Source organism: Copidosoma floridanum, unplaced genomic scaffold (assembly GCF_036245765.1).
Source record: "Copidosoma floridanum isolate Cflo_tuat_1 unplaced genomic scaffold, Cflo_Japanese_pri ptg000006l, whole genome shotgun sequence".
Taxonomy (NCBI): domain Eukaryota; kingdom Metazoa; phylum Arthropoda; class Insecta; order Hymenoptera; family Encyrtidae; genus Copidosoma; species Copidosoma floridanum.
In genome coordinates, this window is record NW_028321883.1 from 23,667,630 (window position 1) to 23,687,228 (window position 19,599).

The 19,599-nt window shown below is 39.7% G+C and overlaps 3 protein-coding genes across 3 annotated transcripts; all 3 read left to right on the plus strand.

Moving 5' to 3' along the window:
- Positions 1-119: 119 nt before the first annotated feature.
- Positions 120-1,227, plus strand: LOC106640260 (transcription elongation factor 1 homolog). Its single transcript, XM_014354234.2, has 2 exons — positions 120-547; positions 1,094-1,227. The coding sequence occupies exons 1-2, from the start codon at positions 432-434 to the stop codon at positions 1,224-1,226; spliced, it is 249 nt and encodes an 82-aa protein (XP_014209720.1). The 5' UTR covers positions 120-431; the 3' UTR covers position 1,227.
- Positions 1,228-1,500: 273 nt separating this feature from the next.
- On the plus strand, positions 1,501-3,203 carry LOC106640259 (protein phosphatase methylesterase 1). The gene has a single exon (XM_089598574.1). The coding sequence runs from the start codon at positions 1,503-1,505 to the stop codon at positions 2,655-2,657; it is 1,155 nt and encodes a 384-aa protein (XP_089454700.1). The 5' UTR covers positions 1,501-1,502; the 3' UTR covers positions 2,658-3,203.
- A 1,046-nt stretch (positions 3,204-4,249) lies between these two features.
- LOC106640208 (uncharacterized) lies at positions 4,250-16,975 on the plus strand. Its single transcript, XM_089598876.1, has 10 exons — positions 4,250-4,878; positions 5,002-5,533; positions 5,615-6,625; positions 6,720-7,051; positions 7,152-8,343; positions 8,507-10,452; positions 10,543-12,361; positions 12,441-12,824; positions 13,079-14,701; positions 14,772-16,975. Exons 2-10 carry the CDS (start codon positions 5,080-5,082, stop codon positions 15,026-15,028), a joined length of 9,018 nt encoding a protein of 3,005 aa, XP_089455002.1. The 5' UTR covers positions 4,250-4,878; positions 5,002-5,079; the 3' UTR covers positions 15,029-16,975.
- The last annotated feature ends 2,624 nt before the right edge of the window (positions 16,976-19,599 follow it).

Sequence of the window (19,599 nt, forward strand, 5' to 3'; positions counted from 1 at the left end):
TGCTACTTACTACTCAATTTGAAATAGAAATAATTTGGGTGGCAGTGTTGGTACACTTTGGTAAAACACTTCCACCAATCAGCAGCAAGCAGCAAGTTGCGATGAATGAACGTAGTAGGTACGTCGCATAACGTTGTGACTGTTATTAATTTGCACTTGCAGGTCCGTAATCTTATCGTCAAATGCATGCGTGTGCGTGCAGAGTGTTTTTTCATTTCACTACTTAATTTATACCCGCCGATAAACTTCTCGAAACCGTGCTGTAAACATATACTTGAATAAAATAATCGTAATCGCATTCATCAGTACTTGCGCGCATACTCTTTTCTTCGGTCAAGCAGAGGAGCAGCAGCAGAGCAGCACACCAGCACCGGCGTTCGAGCCGAGAGCCACGATTTTCGATTGCAATAAATTTGTATAAATAAAAAACAATGGGAAGGAGGAAGAGTAAAAGAAAGCCGCCACCAAAGCGCAAGGCCATTATGCCCCTCGACACCCAGTTCAACTGTCCTTTCTGCAATCACGAAAAATCCTGTGAAGTTAAAATGTACGTAAACATTCCATTTATTATATACATCATACCTATACACACACCACCACACCGCGAGCCACGAGGCCCACGAGTGTCTTCTCTAATCTCTATCTCTCTTTCTCAGCACGCACACCAACCCCCCTTTCTTCTCGACCATTACTGTTTCTCGAATTTTATTCAAGTATACCATACACAGGTAGCACACAGGCCATAGGTACCACCCCCTTCCATGTAAGTACTTGGATATTTTCTGTAGGAATAAAATATCCATCACCTTGGACCTTGGACTAGGTTAAGTTAGCTGCTGAAAGCAGGTTTTCATCTTACTTGCAGATAATCTTCGCAATCACGCTTTTATCTTGAAACCCGAAGATTTTGTTAATTTATAATTTTGGTACATAAATTACAGTTTTCAATATACAACAATTGCTAAATCCTTACGTAGTGTGCATGTCTTCTACGATAAGTTTACTGGCTCAACAATTGCTTCATTGTAAATTTTACGTACAGCGATTGTGACTACAGTGTGGTTAAATTATGTCGATCTTATAATTGTTTCAGGGATAAATCGAAAAAAACAGGTCGGATATCATGTAGAGTTTGTTTAGAAGACTTTCAGACAACCATAAACCTACTCTCGGAGCCTTTAGACGTTTACAATGATTGGATTGATGCCTGCGAGGTTGCCAACTGAATCACCTCAAGCTTTGCATTGAAACAAATTTATTTCAAAATCCTTCGTCAATCTGTATCTTGAAAGTCATGTGTTTTTGAGAAATCTTACTTCTAGTTGGCACATTCCGAAGAATTTTCAAGAAAATTTCAAGTTGATAATTGACGTGACAGTTCTTGAAATAATTTTGACTCTACAAGTAAATATTTACTTGTCATCTAAATTGTGTGTGAACATTTAAAAATTGTTTAAAATATAAAATTTTTATTCTGGCGAAAATCCGTCTGATCATCCAAGATGTCGTACCTGCAAAAGGAAATCGTAAAGTCCAAGACTAAAAGTATGCCTACTCCAGCTAGTTTGTCATCAAAATTATTGCAACATAAAGGCCAAGGTCACAAAAGAGATTACGAACCTGTTTCTTGGACCCAGTACTTTAGTGAAAGAAAAACTATCGTCATCAATGAAGATACGTTTCATGTGTATATTCAAGGAACTGAGGGTCCTTTATTGGTATTGTTACATGGTGGAGGCTACAGTGCTCTAACGTGGTCTCAGTTCACAAAATCAGTAATGAGCTTGGTCACATGTCGAGTAATGGCAGTTGATCTGCGAGGACATGGAAGTACCACTACAACTAATGATGATGAGTTGTCAATTGAAATATTGGCAGCAGATACAGCTCATGTATTAGAAGCGATATCAGAGAATCAACCAGTGGTTTTGGTTGGTCACAGTCTAGGAGGTGCAGTTGCAGTAAGAACAGCACCACTCGTTTCTAATGTCGTTGGTGTTGTTGTAATCGATGTAGTCGAAGGCACAGCGATCGACGCACTTAGATCCATGCAAGGTTTTTTGCGTTCCCGTCCATCATCGTTTTCATCCATGTCCAAGGCAATAGAGTGGTGCGTACGCAGTGGACAAATAAGAAATTTACATTCTGCAAAGGTTTCTGTACCAGGACAAATAAAAAATGTTGCCACTGGGACTTTAGGGACAGATGATCTAGAATCTGAACCAACAACTGATACCAATACACATGTCAACTCTGCTCCACTAGGTGGTCCCATGGGTACTATTTTGGAGGGAGAATTAAGTACTTCATCTATTTCACAAGAAAACACAACAATCAAGTCTGACAAGTACACATGGAGGATAAACCTAGCTAAAACAGAGCAGTACTGGAATGGATGGTTTCATGGACTGTCATCTGCATTTTTAGAATTATCAGCTCCCAAGATGCTCCTTCTCGCTGGTGTTGACAGATTGGACAGGGAGCTGACTGTTGGTCAAATGCAAGGGAAATTTCAGTTACAAGTTCTAACAGCCTGTGGTCACGCGGTGCAAGAAGATGCACCTGAAAAAGTGGCAGAGGCAGTAGCCACTTTTCTAGTTAGACATAAGTATGCAGAGCCTACATCAGAATTCACTTGGACGGTGCCAGCTTGTTGAATAAATTTTTTTTTTTAATCTTGTTCGATTTTTAAGTGTGCACTTACATTTTTCAGTGTATAAAGTTTGGTGATGAACATTTTTCAGTTGGAAATTCTTTACATAAATATATTCCTCAATCAGCAATTGATTAGCATTTTGATGAAATAAAACTTTTTTTGAAATAATCCAATATCTCATAGATATTTAAACATTAACGTGTATAGCACTTTCAGAAAATTTCAAGTCAAGTCAACTAACGTAAAAAACGAATTAAATTTTTAACTTGCAATAATTTTAAACTATCTTTTTTCCTGACAATAAAAAAAAATTTACAGATTAATTCTTCTCACGTATGTAAATTAAATTAATTAAATATACAAACATGTATATGTATCTATGTATATACATGTATAATAGAAACACACTGCTTAAACCGTATGTTATAAATTAAGTTTAGTGTTATATTTAAACTGTAAGGTATTGTAATGTCCAAAAAATATTTTGACAATTTTTTCAATAAATGTTCACGTGTATGATTTTAAATCAAAGAATCTTATGATTATCTTCGACAAACAATAAAAAAATGGTCCGGAAAAATCAAGAATTTTAGATGCTTGCTCTAAAATTCAATAGTAACATAATATCAAAAACAGTGTTGCCTCAGGTAAATTAATAATAAAAAAAGTCCTATCCTAACAAAGGGTGTTATGCCGTTACCCTCCTCCATCGCAGACGTGCCCGTATCAACACCTTCAATGCAATGTACATGTTATGCGTGCCTATTGTACTTGTAACAATACAAGTTATGTTATTATATATGAGTTACGAGACTTATGACTTATGATGAGTATAAGAAAAAGAGATGCCTACTGAACTCCATACTCCTCTCTCCATTAAATGTAAGTATATATAGATGCATATGTACAGCAGGATACATCTCTGTACCGTGAAGAACCGTGAGAAAAGAGCTCGAGCCAGAGCCAGCGAGAGGCGAGGAGCAGAAAATGATACACACCATACAGGTATAAATATCGGTAAAGGAAGAGAGAGGAGGAGAACGGAAAATACACACCATAGGCCCCCACAGCTCTCTCTCTCTCTCAGGGCTCGGGGGGGCTGCTGACATAGACAAGGACACAAAAAAATAGGTATACATACACCATTACAGTCAGGGGCGTAAGTTTACACGTATATATCAAGAGTTGGGGGTCGGAAAATGATAAAATACAATTAAGGGGGTAGTTCCTTCCGGGAGTAGGGCAGATTTCGAGGGTTGACCACGTAAATGGTAGAAGGTAGAACAAGGACTGGGTGCGTGCAGATAGCCTGGTGCAGGTACGGGGGTTCAGCAAATCACCAGCCGCCCGCAACAACAGAGAGCAATTCACAGGAGAGAGAAAGAGAGAACGGAGCTTTAATAACTTTGGAGTTCGGAGCGTCGAACCCGCGATTAGCCGCTTCTCTATCTCTCTTTTTTTATCCCATCTGTGTCTGTTCATGCACGTAGGCGTGCGGATGCGCGTGTATACGTACACGCGCAAGCGAGCAGTACAGCGATCGTTTCTGCCCCACCGCCACTGTCGTCGTCATCGTCTCGAATGGACAGGGACGCCATGGACTCCCAGTTCCGCCGATGGTAACGAGAGAGGCCCACCTCGTCCACGGCGATGACGTTGCTCCGGTTCCTCGTCGCGACTGTCCCTTCGTTGTCCTCTCGCTGATCCTTCTTCTTCGGCCAAAGTGTTGTTTGTACAATTTCGTAATACTTACTTACTTAATTGGTTGCTGCAACAGGACGACGCCGCCGAATCGTCGATCGTTGCGAGATAGTGGTGTTGTGTGTTTTGTGTTGCAGTGTTTCCCGTGAGGACGTCGCGTTTTCTGCTCCATGTTCATACTACACGAGAAATTATATCCTCGATCCGTGTAAAGTATCTCTTTCTGTGTTCTCGATTCCTGGAGCACTCTCGTTTGTGCAGTGTTTTTTTTAAGTGTTCAGTGAATGCATGTATGCTTACAATGCTGACAAGTAGAACATTCAGTTTCATTAAAATTTTATAGTACCTACAAGTAGGCTACATAAACCTACTCTTGTTTTCAACTTGTGCAAACTTGTGGTTGAATAATCTAAGCATTTCTCATGATGATTGAGATAAACTGATTGTGCCTAGGGATATGTGTTTCAGAGGCAATGGGAATCGTTTGCTATGAGCGTCAAATTATTGCTGGTTCAGTCAAGGTACCATACCTACATCTTAATGATGCACGCACTTACCCCAGCTTTGTTTCTTTACTTTGAACAATGATGATTTGTCAACATGAAACACTTATTTTAAGTTGCACGTACTTTCAAATGTTTCAGGATGGAATTTGGCGATAATGTCAAAGGATACCTCGTCAATTTTAGAAGAAGTGATATTTTGCATGATGGACAATCTTGATGAACATTCAAAGCAATATGTCTGACAATTTTGATAATTTTTTAACGAGCGTTAAAGATGGTAGTGTAGAACAGGTCTCTAAAGAGGGCTCCTTTGGAAATACTGAAGGAGTCGTTCAGCCTGATCGTGGCGTTGATAATTCTAAAGAAATGGGTGATCGTCAAACTGGCAATGACGAGATTTCTGAAGGTTCTAACAACGGAGGGACGGAAAATGCGAGAGCAATTAACGTTGCACCTCGACAATCGGATGAGGTAGAAGAAATTAGAACAGAAGGATCAGCCGACGATATGGATCTCGATGAAACAATCGATTCACATATAGACGTAAGAATGGAGACTGAGAGGCAACATATCCAATCTCTTCCCTCTGACGACAATGAAGAGGAAGAAGATGAGGAGGACGATATAGGAATTGAATCCGTCAACATACTGGATACATTACCTTTGGAAGGTGAGCTTTTTTTTTTTTTTTTTTTTTTAATTAGAAATTATTTGTTGGATTAATCGTGGAATTTGTATTTTTATTTATCAGGTGCACCCATAGAAGGTCAAGAAGTAACAGAAGCAGATTTACTAGGTAAAATGAACGATGACGAAGATGAAGATGACAAGTCGCTCTCTCGATCTGGCGAGGAAGACGGCCACGATGTTAAAAAGCGACGAACAGATGTCAATGACGATTTGGATTCAACAAAGAAAAAGCAGAAAAAAGACGAGGGTCATGAAAATTCTTCCGAATTAGATTCCAAAATGGATAAAAAACTATCCAACATGAGGCGAAATATAAGAGAAGTAATGGACGAAACGCAACTAGACGAGGCGACTCTTTCAGCTCAAAGACAAGAAATGGAGCGTTTGCAGCGTCTTCAAGAACAACAAAGGATCATCAGAGAGGTACAAAATTTACAAATGAGTAGTTATAAATATTTTTTTTTTTTTACCTGTTACAACATTGACATTGTTTCTCTGCAGTCGCAGGCTCGCTTGCCAAGTTCCGTGATGTTGAAAGTCAACTCAAGCGTGGCAGCTGGAAGTCAGTCATCAGTTAGTCAACAGACGCAAGCCGGGCAACGTCGTCCGATGGGCGAGGGTTCCCGCTTTCAGCGCGGAGGTAGGACTGGCCAACCAACGTCACTCTCACGACCGCCGGGTCGTCCTAGTCAAGCCAATGCACTGCAGCAGCGAATCCGCATGATGACCCCGTCAGTCAGCATCTCGCCAGTCGTTCCAAAGAAGGAGCCGATCGAGCATCTCGAGTACTACACGGATTCGGATCTTTCGGATGTCGAGGCTGAGATTGAAGATGAGGAAATGTTTCACGAAAAACAAATGCAACAGGCACGCAAGCTTGCCGGGGCACCGAAAGCCAAAGGCAAGGACGTAGTGACGATATCTAGCTCGAGTGAGAGTTCTGATGATGATTGTATTGTTTTGAGCGACCCAAGCGAAACGGAAGAAACAGATAATGAAGAAGATCCCTCTAATTCTGGTATGCACACAACCGATCGTTATAACATTCCCGATGATCAGGGCAGAGTAATAGGTAATTTTTTTTCACTTGACCTAAGAATGCGATATTATTTACATGGAAAATTACATAAAAGCAAGTACAAGCATTTTGTTTTGTGTTCAAATAGTGAATGTAGGACATCCGAAAAATGAACCTGACGTCTTTTTAGCGCCACAAGTAGCGCGAATAATCAAGCCTCATCAGATTGGTGGCATTCGCTTTTTGTACGATAATATCGTGGAGAGCATTGAAAGGTACAAAACGAGTTCAGGTTTTGGCTGCATTCTAGCTCACAGCATGGGTTTGGGGAAAACTTTACAAGTGGCCAGTTTTTGCGACATTTTTTTTCGTTGCACCGATGCTAAAACAGTGTTGTGTATCATGCCCATTAATACATTGCAAAATTGGTTGGCTGAATTCAACATGTGGTTACCTTATGAAGATCCCAACAAACCAAAAGTAAGATAAAATTCTTAAAAAAAAAAAAAAAAAAAAAAAAAATCACCATTCAATCTACGTTGTGTATATCATTACTGACTATGATTAAACTCAATTGCAGGTAGAGGAAAAGACAAATATAAAGGAAGAAAGTAATCAGAGTGATTTGTCTTCTTTGTCACGGTTTAGCTCAGAGCAAGATTCAAACAGTCAACACCATCAGTCTGGCTACATGCCAGATAATAATCCATATGCTACTCACTATGGCTACAACCAAAATATGGTTCCCCATTATGGTCAGAGTAGTGCAATGTACGATCCTCGCTATGGATCGATGTATCCGGGAAATAATCCTGGATACAATGCTGTCAAGACTGAACCTTCTGGCCACCCTCAACAAATGAATCCTCATGCGAATCCTTACGCAATGAATAATCGAGGGATACCCCAGTATAATCCAAATTATCCTCCTCCAAATGTACAATATCCAGCTCATATGCAGCACACATCCACCATGCAGTCCTCTTCTAATTATCCAGGCGCAGAACCCAATATTCATCCAGGCGTTCACAATGTCAATTCTCAAGCCCCAACTTCAGTCTACCCTGGATACAATATAAGTACCAACATGCCGTATCAAAATTATGGAAATCAACCCACACCGGAAGCAACTGATGTGAAAAAAGTTGAAAATATAACATCACAGGAACCAAAAGTAGAGAGCAATAAAACTGATACGAACCAAAAAACAGGCACGGAGGAGCCGAAAAAAGAAACGGAAGAGTCAAAAACGGAAAAATCGGAAGACAATAAAGAGGAGATTGTCAAAACTCCTTTCAGCGTCGATGCCCCCACTGATATAGAAATAAGGCCGAGACATTTTCAGTTGCACATTTTAAATGACTCGCATAAAACTATGGCAGCTCGGGCTCGCGTGATTCGGGAATGGCAGAAAATCGGTGGAGTGTTGCTCATTGGTTACGAGTTGTACAGGCAATTATCTTTAAAAAAGCCAAACAAAGCTAAACGAAAACGTGGCCAGCCGCAACCCTTTAAAGATCCATCAAACGATGTTGAAGAAGAAGACAAGAATAAGCCGCTGCTTGACGAAATGCATACAGCTCTTGTAAATCCAGGACCCGACTTGGTTATTTGCGACGAAGGACATCGAATCAAAAATTCTCACGCCAGCATTAGCTTAGCATTAAAGCAGATGCGGACAAAGCGTCGTGTCGTTCTCACTGGTTATCCGCTGCAGAACAATTTGCTGGAATATTGGTGCATGGTGGACTTTGTGAGGCCAAATTATTTAGGTATTTTTTTGTTATAAAATTTGTAATGTAACAGCTTAAAGTTTTTTTATTTATTTATTATTATTATTATTTTTTTTTTTTACTGTCACCTCAGTGCTGTACATATAACAACAAATTATTTTATGTAAAATAATTACATAGAAAAAATCAATATTAATTCCAGGAACAAAAAGCGAGTTTTGTAACATGTTTGAGCGTCCTATTCAAAATGGTCAATGTATAGATTCGACCCCCCAGGATATAAGATTGATGCGATACCGCGCTCACGTGCTTCATGATCTTCTTCAAGGATTTGTGCAACGTCGATCACATTCTGTGCTTCAAGTTTCTCTTCCGCGCAAAGAGGAGTACATTCTTTTGGTTCGAATGACGCCGTTTCAACGCAAGCTTTATGACACTTTTATGAACCAAGTGGTTAAGACTCGAGCGGTGCCGAACCCCCTCAAAGCCTTTGCCGTGTGCTGTAAGATCTGGAATCATCCAGATGTTTTGTATCACTTTTTGAAAAAACGACAGGCAAACGAAGAGGATGACTTGGATCTTGAAGAGACGATGGGTGATAAAACACCAAATGCAGGCGCAAAACGTGGAAATAAACCTAGAGCTCTCAAGGGTGAGGGTAAAAAGGGCAAAAAGACGATTGCGAAAAATAAAACAGCTGCCATTGCAGAATCTTATGCATCAGCTGCATCAAGTGAAAATTTGGAAAGTGATGCTATGAAATCGCAAAATTATACAAACTTTGGAGCACCTGCCCAGCCTTCAGCCATGACTAGTAATCAAGCTTTTTCGAATCCACCTGTGCAAAACACTTATTTGCAACAGCAGCAGCAGCAGCAGCAACAACCACCACCGCAACACACTGGTTATCAAAATTACCCACAGCAGCAACAGACGGGCAATTATCATGCCAATGAGTACAATTATTATGGTAATCAAAATCAGTCTGCACCACAAAAGTTCCCGGCAACGGAAAGTCAAAATTATTCTCAGTATAATCAAAATCCCAGCTACCCCTCAGATAATCAAACGCTGCAACAACCGCAACAGCAACAGCAGCAGTATCAAGGACAGCAAAATTATAACGTGTCGTCAAATGATACTTCTGCTCCCGCGATCAGTGGTCAGCCTCAGAGGTTTCCTGGACCTTCGCCTACAGGTCCTAGTACACCTACCAACACGTCTACAAATTTCCGGCCAGATCAGAGTCAGCAGATAGGAAATACGGCAACAGCTGAGGGCTTTTCTCGTTCCAACTATTCTTTTCAAGAGCAGGATAGGAACTATTCGCAAAATTTCAGTCAAGGATCAAATTATTCGCAAGGGTCGCATCAACAGCAGCAACCTAATTTCCAATCACACGCCCAACCATCAGGTCAAATGGCTATGTCTGAATACAACCCTTATCCACCTTCAAACCAGAATCAAAATTACAGCAACGTAAACTCTCAACAAATGCAAAACAATAGTGTGAACTACACAAGCAATCAGCAACTGAATCAAAATTCAAATACAGCTACTGGATACATGAGTAATCAACAGCAGCAATCTTCGAGCGCATCTCTATCCAATGTTTCAGGGTATCCCCAAAATCAACATCAACACATGCCCAATCCTTCAATTCAAAACTCATCTCAGCAGTCGTACTCCAGCTTAGCCACGCAATCAAATCAAAATGTTCCTCCTATGCAGAACCAGTCTCATTCTTATCCTGTAAATCAAGCAACTGCGCCTCATTCTGTAGCTTATAACCCGAATCAGCCGCAGCAGCAGCAGCAGCAGCAGCAGCAGCAGCAACAGCAACAGCAACAGCAACAGCAACAGCAACAGCAACAGCAACAGCAACAGCAACAACAACAACAAACTAATCATCAGCAACAACCTTATGCTCAGTCAAGTCAGATCAAAGGCTACCAAAACATGTCACAAACAACCTCGCCAAATTATGGGCAAATGTCTGCTAATTCGAATCAACCCAACCAATCAATTTATCCAAATAATATGCACCAGCAGTCCCAACAGTCTCAGCAACAGCAATCGCAGCATCAACAGCCGCAGCAAAATGCTTATGGTCAACCAGTACCTGGATTTTCGCAACCATCTCAGCAGGTAAACATTGGATTTGAGCATGAAAATTACCAACTATTTAAATAATTTATGTTTACAATTATGTTTCTTTATTAATATTTTTTCTTACAGGCTCAACAAGCTCCAACGGGACAAATAAATTACAACACAAACCAAGCAGGTGTTACATCGCATTCTTCACAAGCATCTCATGGATACCAAACAAACACCCAACAAAGCCAGACTAGCCAACTCACTCAAAATCAAGCTCTTAATTATCCTAAAAATTCACAAATTCCTAATCAAGGAGGAAAAAATATCGGTCAGAATGATCAACAACAACAACAGCACAACTACCCTCGCTCTGATTCTCAGAGTACGCAAAATCATGGTAGTAATTATCCTATGACTCCCAGCACTCCTAGTTTTGCATCGCCCACTGCCCAATTGCCTGTTTCGAATCAAGCAGCAACAAATCAACAACAACAAGCACCATCGCAAAGCCAAGATCCGTATTGGCAACAAAATTATCAAAACTCCAACGATCCATACTACAGTAATCCTAGTTCTCAAAACCAATATCAAGGCAACTACCAAGAACATACTGCCACGGCTGAAAATTATTCCGAAAATCAACAAAATCAACAACAGAATCAACAAAATCAGCAGTATCAAAATTTTTCGACCAACACTGTTACGGATTCCAAGTCGACGGTGCAATCAGTGCCTGGGCAGCAATTTCAGCATCAGGTTACAACAAACACCGCTAATGCATTGCAGAGTAAACCAAATCAACCTCAACTTCAATCAAGTGATAATGTACCAGCACCAGTACCTGCTTCTAATAATACATCAAGTGCTACGACTGAAAGTATCCCTGAAAACACTCAGAATCTCAACGAGTCGTCTAAACTTGACGATGATAAAAACAACGATGGATCAGTGGATAAGGATAAAAGTAAAGAAGACAAATCTGATGACGAGTACATACTAAAGGATGAAATTGAAAAGGATAAAAACGCTCCTGGTGGAATAGCTGCAGCAATCGCCAACACAAAGGAACTAGACGCGCGTATCCCATACGATTGGGCTATTGAATTGATGAAAGGTTACATACCGGGTTTGATTACCGCCTCCGCCAAAATGACATTGTTTTTCTGCATCCTCGAAGAGGCCATAAGCATGGGAGATCGCATTCTTACTTTTTCCCAGTCTCTTTTTACATTAAACCTGATCGAGGATTTTTTGGCTAAGAATCCATTTAAATTGTCAGATGGTCAGAGAGAAAGCTGGATGAAAAATGTCAATTATTACCGGCTAGATGGAAGTACCACTGCCCTAGAGCGAGAAAAATTAATCAATGAATTTAACGTGAATAAAAAGGTTCATCTCTTCCTGGTATCAACGCGAGCTGGTTCTTTGGGAATAAATCTCGTCGGAGCAAACAGAGCTATTGTATTTGATGCCTCCTGGAATCCATGTCACGATACGCAAGCCGTTTGTAGAGTCTATCGGTACGGTCAGCAAAAAAATTGCTACGTTTATCGTTTGGTCACTGACAACTGTTTAGAGAGAAAGATTTACGATAGACAGATCAGCAAACAGGGAATGGCCGATCGTGTGGTCGATCAGTGCAATCCTGACGCTCACTTATCATTGAAAGAAGCGACGACGCTTTCTTGGGATTGGGAAGAGGACAGTCAGGTGCAGGACTTTTCAGAGTGTAAGGATAAATATTCGGACGAAGTGATGCATACAGTATTAGACAAGCATTCATCTCTATTTACGAAAGAGCCTTTCCACCACGAAAGTTTGCTCGTTGATCGCAAGGAGAAGAAGCTCAGTCAAGCAGAGAAAAGACTAGCAAGAAGAGGCTATGAATTAGAAAAAATGGCAGCTACTTGCGCAAGACCAAGTTACAACTATGTTCCAGGCAATACAGCAGCTAGAGGTATGTTTTAATATATTTAAAAAATATTATATATTTTGATATTTTACTGTTTGATACTAACGCTTCAATAAATTTGTAGTGTCTGTGTCAGCTGGAAGTCTGCAGATTAGACAGATTCGTGGCGATAATGGTGGACCGGCACCTAAACCCGTTGCCTCTGTGAGGCCAATGCAACAGCGCGGCATAGACAATATCGGTAGAAATCCGAGCGGAAGTAGATGGATCCCGGCCGAAGTTTGGCAGAGGCAAGGCATGAGCGCGCAAGAAATGACCTTGCCCCTGGATGTTGTGATACCCACCAATTCCCCGGATAAGGGTAGTATCGTTTTAAAAGCTGGCCAAAGAGTCATGGTTCTTAAGAGTCCCAAGGGCATTTACATGCAATTGGAGTCTGGAAAAATCATCGCTATCAGAACTGCTTTGAAAATAAACCAGCAGAAGAAAGAAGAAGAGCCTAAAAAAAGTAAAGAACACCTTCTTTCTCACAAGATTACTATACCTCACACAAAAATATGAATTTTTTTATTAGTACTTCCAATGAATATTAAAAACTGTAATAACGCTAAAAAGACGTGTATTTTTGAGATTACTTTTTTTATTGTTATATATATTATCATCACTTTTATTTTCATAAACTTATATAGGTTCGTAACTCTTTTAACACTAAATTTTTGCAAGTCGATCATTAAAACTAAATTGTATGTTTTTATGTGACAGGTATAACACCAGTACCGCAACGAAGTGCAGTGAACAAATCGGAAATTGGCTTCCCGCTTCGTAACAACTCTGCGATTTCGATAATTCCAAAGTCTACTCCATCAATCCCACCGGTGCAACAAAATCGTACACCAATCAGGACTGGTGTTAATTACCGTCCATTTGGCGAAAAGGAGGTTGCCAAGCGAACAAAAAACGTGGCCACTGCGGCAGCGAAGCCCTACACGAATCAAATCAACACGAACCAGGTGTCCTTATCCAAGATAAACAAATCGAAACTAGACAACCCGAGCGATGTCAGCTCGATGGGCGAAAACTCAAACTCCTCGGATGGTCACAGAATGCGAACAGATCAGAGGGTCGAAGAAGTTCACATAGACGATGTGGTTGCAGAGACCGGCTCGAACTCGGACTACAGTCCATCGAGCCGGCCGTCCAATTCGGACACGGACTCCAACTTGCAGAGACCAACATCGGCAAACAAAACATCTTTCGGCTATCCCATGGAAAATTCGCCGGCGAGATCGCAGGGCATGAGAACACCGCAAGATCGCGACTATTACGCGCCTGATCCAAAAACTCAGGCACCAAAGAAATTCACTGATTTTAGTAGAACTCTGGACCAAAAGAAAGCGGACGGTAGTGACGACGTTATCATCGAAAACACAGTGCAACACCAACAGCAGCAACAGCTACATCTCCAGCATCAGCCATACCTTCATCCTCATCCACAAAATCAGCCACAATCTCAGCCTCAGTCTCATTTGCATCAACAACCGCATCAGCAGCAGCAGCAGCAGCAGCAGCATCAAGTGATTCCTCCAGCGGTGCAACCAATGCCTCAACAAACGCACAACATCAGCCGACCGCAGTCCCGTCAGTATCACAGCGCCAGTAGCACACCCCGAGTGACGCCGGATCCCGTTATCGACAGCAGCAAGAGCTTCGGCACGAGTCCCGCACTAAACGTACCTGCCCCCGTATCGACGCTTCCGGCTCAGCTGCCAAGGCCGAAACCCGTGGAAACTAGCGTCAATAGCGTGCCCCTTCGTGAATCAACAGTCCCAGGGGAATCCAACTCCGGGTTACCTCAGGGCTATCCGTATTCACAATACTCAAGGTACTACGACTACGGAGACCCCAGAGCGAGACCCATAGCTGATCCGTACGGCCCGTACTACCCGCCAGCCGCAGCATCGGTAACGTCAACGACTGCACCGCCGCAGTCTCACCCACAGGCTGGTTTGCCTAGAGTTACGCCCGAGACCAATTCAGCTCCGGTCGCACAACCTAAGCCGATACTTGTGGAGCAAGTACCGAAACCGATAAGCGAGACCTCGGCTTACTCTAGGACTCCGATCCCGCAGAAGAGTAGCGTTGCGTCGGAGGTCGTTCAATCGGCATTAGCGAAGCCCATCGAAGGCAACACACATGGTACTGGGGCCGCTGCTGGGAGCACTGTCTCGACTAACGTCAGGGAGGAGGTGCACGCTCCCACTGCTTTCAGTCACCCGTCTAGCGTGAGATCGGCGTATTCGAGCCCGTATCCGCCGGCTCCGTATGATCCGTACTCTCAACATTACCCACCGGCGCCCGCTAGTTCCGCGGCTTATGCACCAGGAGGTGAGTAAAAATTCGAAATTCGTCGCTTATGCTTTTGAACCTGAATATTGAGTGAACATTGTATTTACAGCAACGCCCGGTTATCCGGCATACGGAGGCCCATCGTATAATGCTGATTACGCACGTATGTATTCAGCTTTTCACGGGCCGGCGCCGCCAGCCGTCGATCCGTATCGAAATTACGCGCCACCGCCGGCGTCGCATCCTTCCAGCTACTCGTATCCTCCCTTTCCTCATCCGCCGCCTCCACCTTATCCCAATTACTCTTTTTTGCCACCCTATGCTAATCCAAATGTGCCTACTGACCCTCAGCCACCCGCGCAGTAGGCCAGCGTTTTTGCTAATCAGTAGGCAAGTATTGAGAAGAGCGTTATTGGGTATCGTGATTTTTAGAGATGAAATAATCTCTATTAATGAGTTTCTCGTGATCGATCGATTTTTACGCATTTTTTTCGTAAAAGAAAAATACATGCATCACTTGCGCATCAATGAATCATGTTAGAATTTAAGAAATCGGTTGTTCAAATCGTTACGAAAGTTACGTTACGTTAGTAAAGTGAAAGTTCGCGTGACAAAATGATCAATTATGTCGTGCACGTGGCTCTAATATGTATAAAAGTTGAGTGAAAAAGTAACAATATAAATAAAGAGTCTAAGAATTTGCATTTGTTTTCACAGATAGATAACATTTTTTTTATTTTTACTTTTTACTCGTGCAGATTTGCTGATGCGACAAACAATTGTAAATTATAATGAAAAAATGTTAGTATTTGCGTGAGAGATTAGTTATGTGTCGGTAAATAGAATTAAGAGACGTACCTATAAAATTTTTAATGATTGAGATAAGTGTCCCCATGTAGATTGTAGACTCGATCGTTCCTCAGTTATCGTTATTCTTCGAGAGAATCAAGTGCAATCAACTATATCTTTGTATAGTATTAATTTAAATTAATTATGTATGATTTTGTTATTATGTACATTGAAGTGAGGGAAAAAGTTTGGCCAGAGATTTATAGGTCGAGTCACTCGTCGACAATATTTTTCTCAACAGAAAAAATTATTTAAATTTTTGTTTCTCATTTTCGAACAATATTTCGTTTCTATCCGGAAAAATTTGTGAAGAAGATTTACATAATTTTGATACTCACCTTTGAACATTTTTTGAAAAATTTATAAAAAGTTATTTAGTTTTTAGTAAATCAACGCTTCACTGAATTTCACTAATAAAATCGTAATGGGATGTTGAAGTGATTTCGATGAATAGCCGTAGAGATATGTAGTTCTTAGAAAATTATTACTTTGTAACATAAAGTTGTATGTAATGCATACTCATAGTATACATAAAATGAAAAGTTAAACAACACATCTTATTTACTATGTAATGTTGTCGATTTTTGTACGTAAATCTCGTATCTTTTAACTCATTAATAGCATGATATTGCATATAACACGTTAATAATACAACAAAAAAACAGTATTCATTCTCAGAAATATTTTTAGACAGACAGTAGTATCAGATAAAAGCTTCAGAATAAATAAGTTCTGTATAGGCAACTACAATAGATAACCATTAATAATATCTACGTAGAATATAGAATATGAACACTAAAAGTGTATTTGAGTACCAAAAAAGTTTCGCTTGGTTTAATCCCGAGCTAATTAAAAGCTTTTTTGATAGACTAATGCATCGTATTGTTTTATTAAGTAATTGAAATTGGCGAGTGGTCGTGTCTATATATGCGAACACAACTACGACGACCCATAAAGCTATCTTGCGAAAATACTGTGATATTTTTTTCTCAGTTTGATGCCCGTGCTTTGTTTTAATTTTCAACAATTTTTCATTGTGTATTACTACATTATAATAATAACAAACATGTCTACAGAGTTAGTTATTGGGCTTGAGAACGGTGCAAGCGTTTCTTTTAAAATAAAAGTGAACGTACAAGTGTGACAGTATGTTGGAACATAAAAAGTAAATATTATTCAGTAAATGAACGCGAAAATGAGCGCAAGAGTGAAAGTTTAAGTTTATTTATCATTTCATATAGGATGTTTCTATACGTTGGACACAAATTTTTTTCGAGAATCTTTTACTGTTACAAGTTATGCTTGCAAAGTATATAAATTCACTAAAAATAATTATTTGTAAAACAAGAGAGCTACTTGCTAATTTTATGTTTTTCGAAAAAAGTTTAATAGTCATAAACACCGGTGATTAAAAATTATTATTACAAGCAGAGGCTTGACTTTTTTAAACTGATATTTTATACTTTTTTTGCCTCTTTAAAGAATCTCTGATTAAAACCATTTTTTGCTACGATTAAAACGTATTATAATCTCTTTTTTTACAGCTAAAATAAGTAATTTTATAATTATTGGAGGGTGAGACAAGAATTTTTAACCCCAAGTAATTTTATCATTTTTCATGTTATTGATCACTTGAGAGCATTTATATCATGGACATTTTTGCAAAAAAAAAAAAAAAAAAGAAAAAAAAACACAAAGAAATAAATGAAAAGGGTAAAATATGAGAAATAATCGTAGTGACTCGGCCCGTCCTGGCTTGTTTGTTTCAACGTACAACGTAATTAAATTTTTAGGATGGTAAAATATTTGGCGCCTAGTTATTTATCGATATTGTAAATATATGTATGAAAATACGAGGGACAACGCACTATTACGAAATTCTTTCGAATTAATTGACATGTAAAATTGATGTGTATAAACTTAATTATTAGACAACTAAGTAGGTGTAGTGGTGAGATTTGTGACAAATCTTTATCACTACTTATAAAAATTAACTTGAACAAACACATTTTATGGGAATACGTTTATTTCTATTGTCAGATTGAATAAATTGAGTTTCGAAAATCTATGTGCGATTGATATTTTTATTTTTATTAAAAGGCATCAACATTTAACTAGACTGAAACGCATTTTACCTGTGCGTCACACACTCGTATGAAAATTTAGTCCATTGTTAAAAGAGATACATCAATATCTTTAAAATAATTCAATGGAAAAAAATTGAAAAAAAAAAAAACCTCAAGTAACCAACTAAACGTCGAAAATAAAAAGAAAGCTGGAAAAAAGTGGATAAAAATTATCTATTTGTAACGCGTTTCGGCGTATACATTTATCATCGCGTATTTCTATTGAAATAGAAAGTACAAATCGAACTGAAAAATACGAGCAAACTAGAGCGTTTATTATAGTTATGTACGGGCGCAGCTCGCATCTCATTTTAATCGTCAACATTAGCTGCATCGGACGATGAGCATATATGATGATGATTAGATAAATTGGGAGAGAGCGACCCTCGCCCATCGTATAAGATTATTTGACACTTGCGTATTTTGTAAATAGTTATTATTTACATTTCATACTTATTTATTATTGAAAAGTGACAGGGCGCAACAACAGCGTCGGTAAATTTTTACGACGACGTTGTTTATTAACGTAAATAACACAATACTACTACCCATCGTCGTTTTCTTCGATGTCGGAGTATCTTATGTAAAATACATTGTTTATATGAATATGTTTGACTATGATGTTTTGTTTTCCTTTGTCTTCCTTGCCCTTACCTCTTTAAAAGTATTTTTGTTATTCACATACCCGCGGGACAGTTGTTCGCTCCGAGCCGATACAGAGGTTGCGCCCCCTCTAGCCAAAATCAGGCAAAATTTCTTGCATGTAAACAAACGGTTTAGAACATATATACATGCGTATAGCTGCTTGTGATTGGCTGAATAAGACAGCAGGACTGCCAACTGCCAATCACAAGCAGCTGTACGCATGTATATATGCTCTAAGCCGTTTGTTTACATGCAAGAAATTTTGCCTGATTTTGGCTAGAGGGGGCGCAACCTCTGTATCGGCTCGGACTGCTCGGAGCGATATTTTCATATTTTATCTACCACTGATGTGCAGTGTACTGGAGATATGGGGAGAAGCGTCATGACGATTGCGGAAAACACCCCAGATTACGCGGAATAAAGCGCCAGTTTAATTCAAGGTATAGTTGACTTACCGACCTGACGGTAACGTAGAGCGCAAATTTAAATTACTTGCTGGTGACGATCTGACGATTGAGCGGCGTAACCACCACGACCTACGTAACTTTACAGCCTCTAACTTTATCATTCTGGTAAAGAGAGCACGGTGTAAGATGTACGTGAAGTGTTATGCGTAGTAATTATAGTAATAACTACTAAGTAATGCCGTATGGTCGATTTTATTAAACCATATGAATATCTATATTTTTGGAGGTCGACTTTTGGGTAAAAAATAGATTGTGAATTTGCCGCAAACAGCACAAACCACGTCAATTTTTTATTATCTATCTATAAAATTAGTTGCGGCTGGTTTATAATTGATTAAATGGCTCTACTATAAGTAGTAATAGTTATTTGGATCAGCGCTATCTAGCGTGCGAATTTCTGAACTAAAAAGTGGCCCTAAACTTTTGAACCAGAGCTTTAGCGCATAGAGCCATTTGGTCAGTTATAAACCAGCCGCAACTCATGATGAAGCTATAAAATGAAAAAATAACGATACGTGTGTTTTTGGCGGCAAGTTAACAATCTATTTTCTACCAAAAATTGACCTCCTACGTGTTTATACTTTTAAAGATAAATTTTCGAGCATAAGATAGATTGTTAGTTTGCCGCCAAAAACACACGTATCGTTATTTTTTCATTTTATAGCTTCATCATGAGTTGCGGCTGGTTTATAATTGACTAAATGGCTCTAATCCTGAATGCTCTGATTTAGAATTTTAGGAGCCACTTTTGGCCAAAAAATAAAGACCGCTAGATGGCGCTGATCCAAGTAATTATTGCTATTTACAGTAAAGTCACTTTGTTAGTTATAAACCAGCCGCAACTAATCTT

Excerpts from the sequence above, each read along its gene's own strand:
- LOC106640260 (XM_014354234.2), top strand. The coding sequence starts at position 432 with ATGGGAAGGAGGAAGAGTAAAAGAAAGCCGCCACCAAAGCGCAAGGCC. Across the intron at positions 548-1,093 it reads AAATCCTGTGAAGTTAAAAT|GGATAAATCGAAAAAAACAG; the intron begins GTACGTAAACAT and ends TAATTGTTTCAG.
- LOC106640259 (XM_089598574.1), top strand. The coding sequence starts at position 1,503 with ATGTCGTACCTGCAAAAGGAAATCGTAAAGTCCAAGACTAAAAGTATG.
- LOC106640208 (XM_089598876.1), top strand. The coding sequence starts at position 5,080 with ATGAACATTCAAAGCAATATGTCTGACAATTTTGATAATTTTTTAACG. Across the intron at positions 12,362-12,440 it reads AGGCAATACAGCAGCTAGAG|TGTCTGTGTCAGCTGGAAGT; the intron begins GTATGTTTTAAT and ends ATAAATTTGTAG. Across the intron at positions 12,825-13,078 it reads AGAAGAAGAGCCTAAAAAAA|GTATAACACCAGTACCGCAA; the intron begins GTAAAGAACACC and ends TTTATGTGACAG.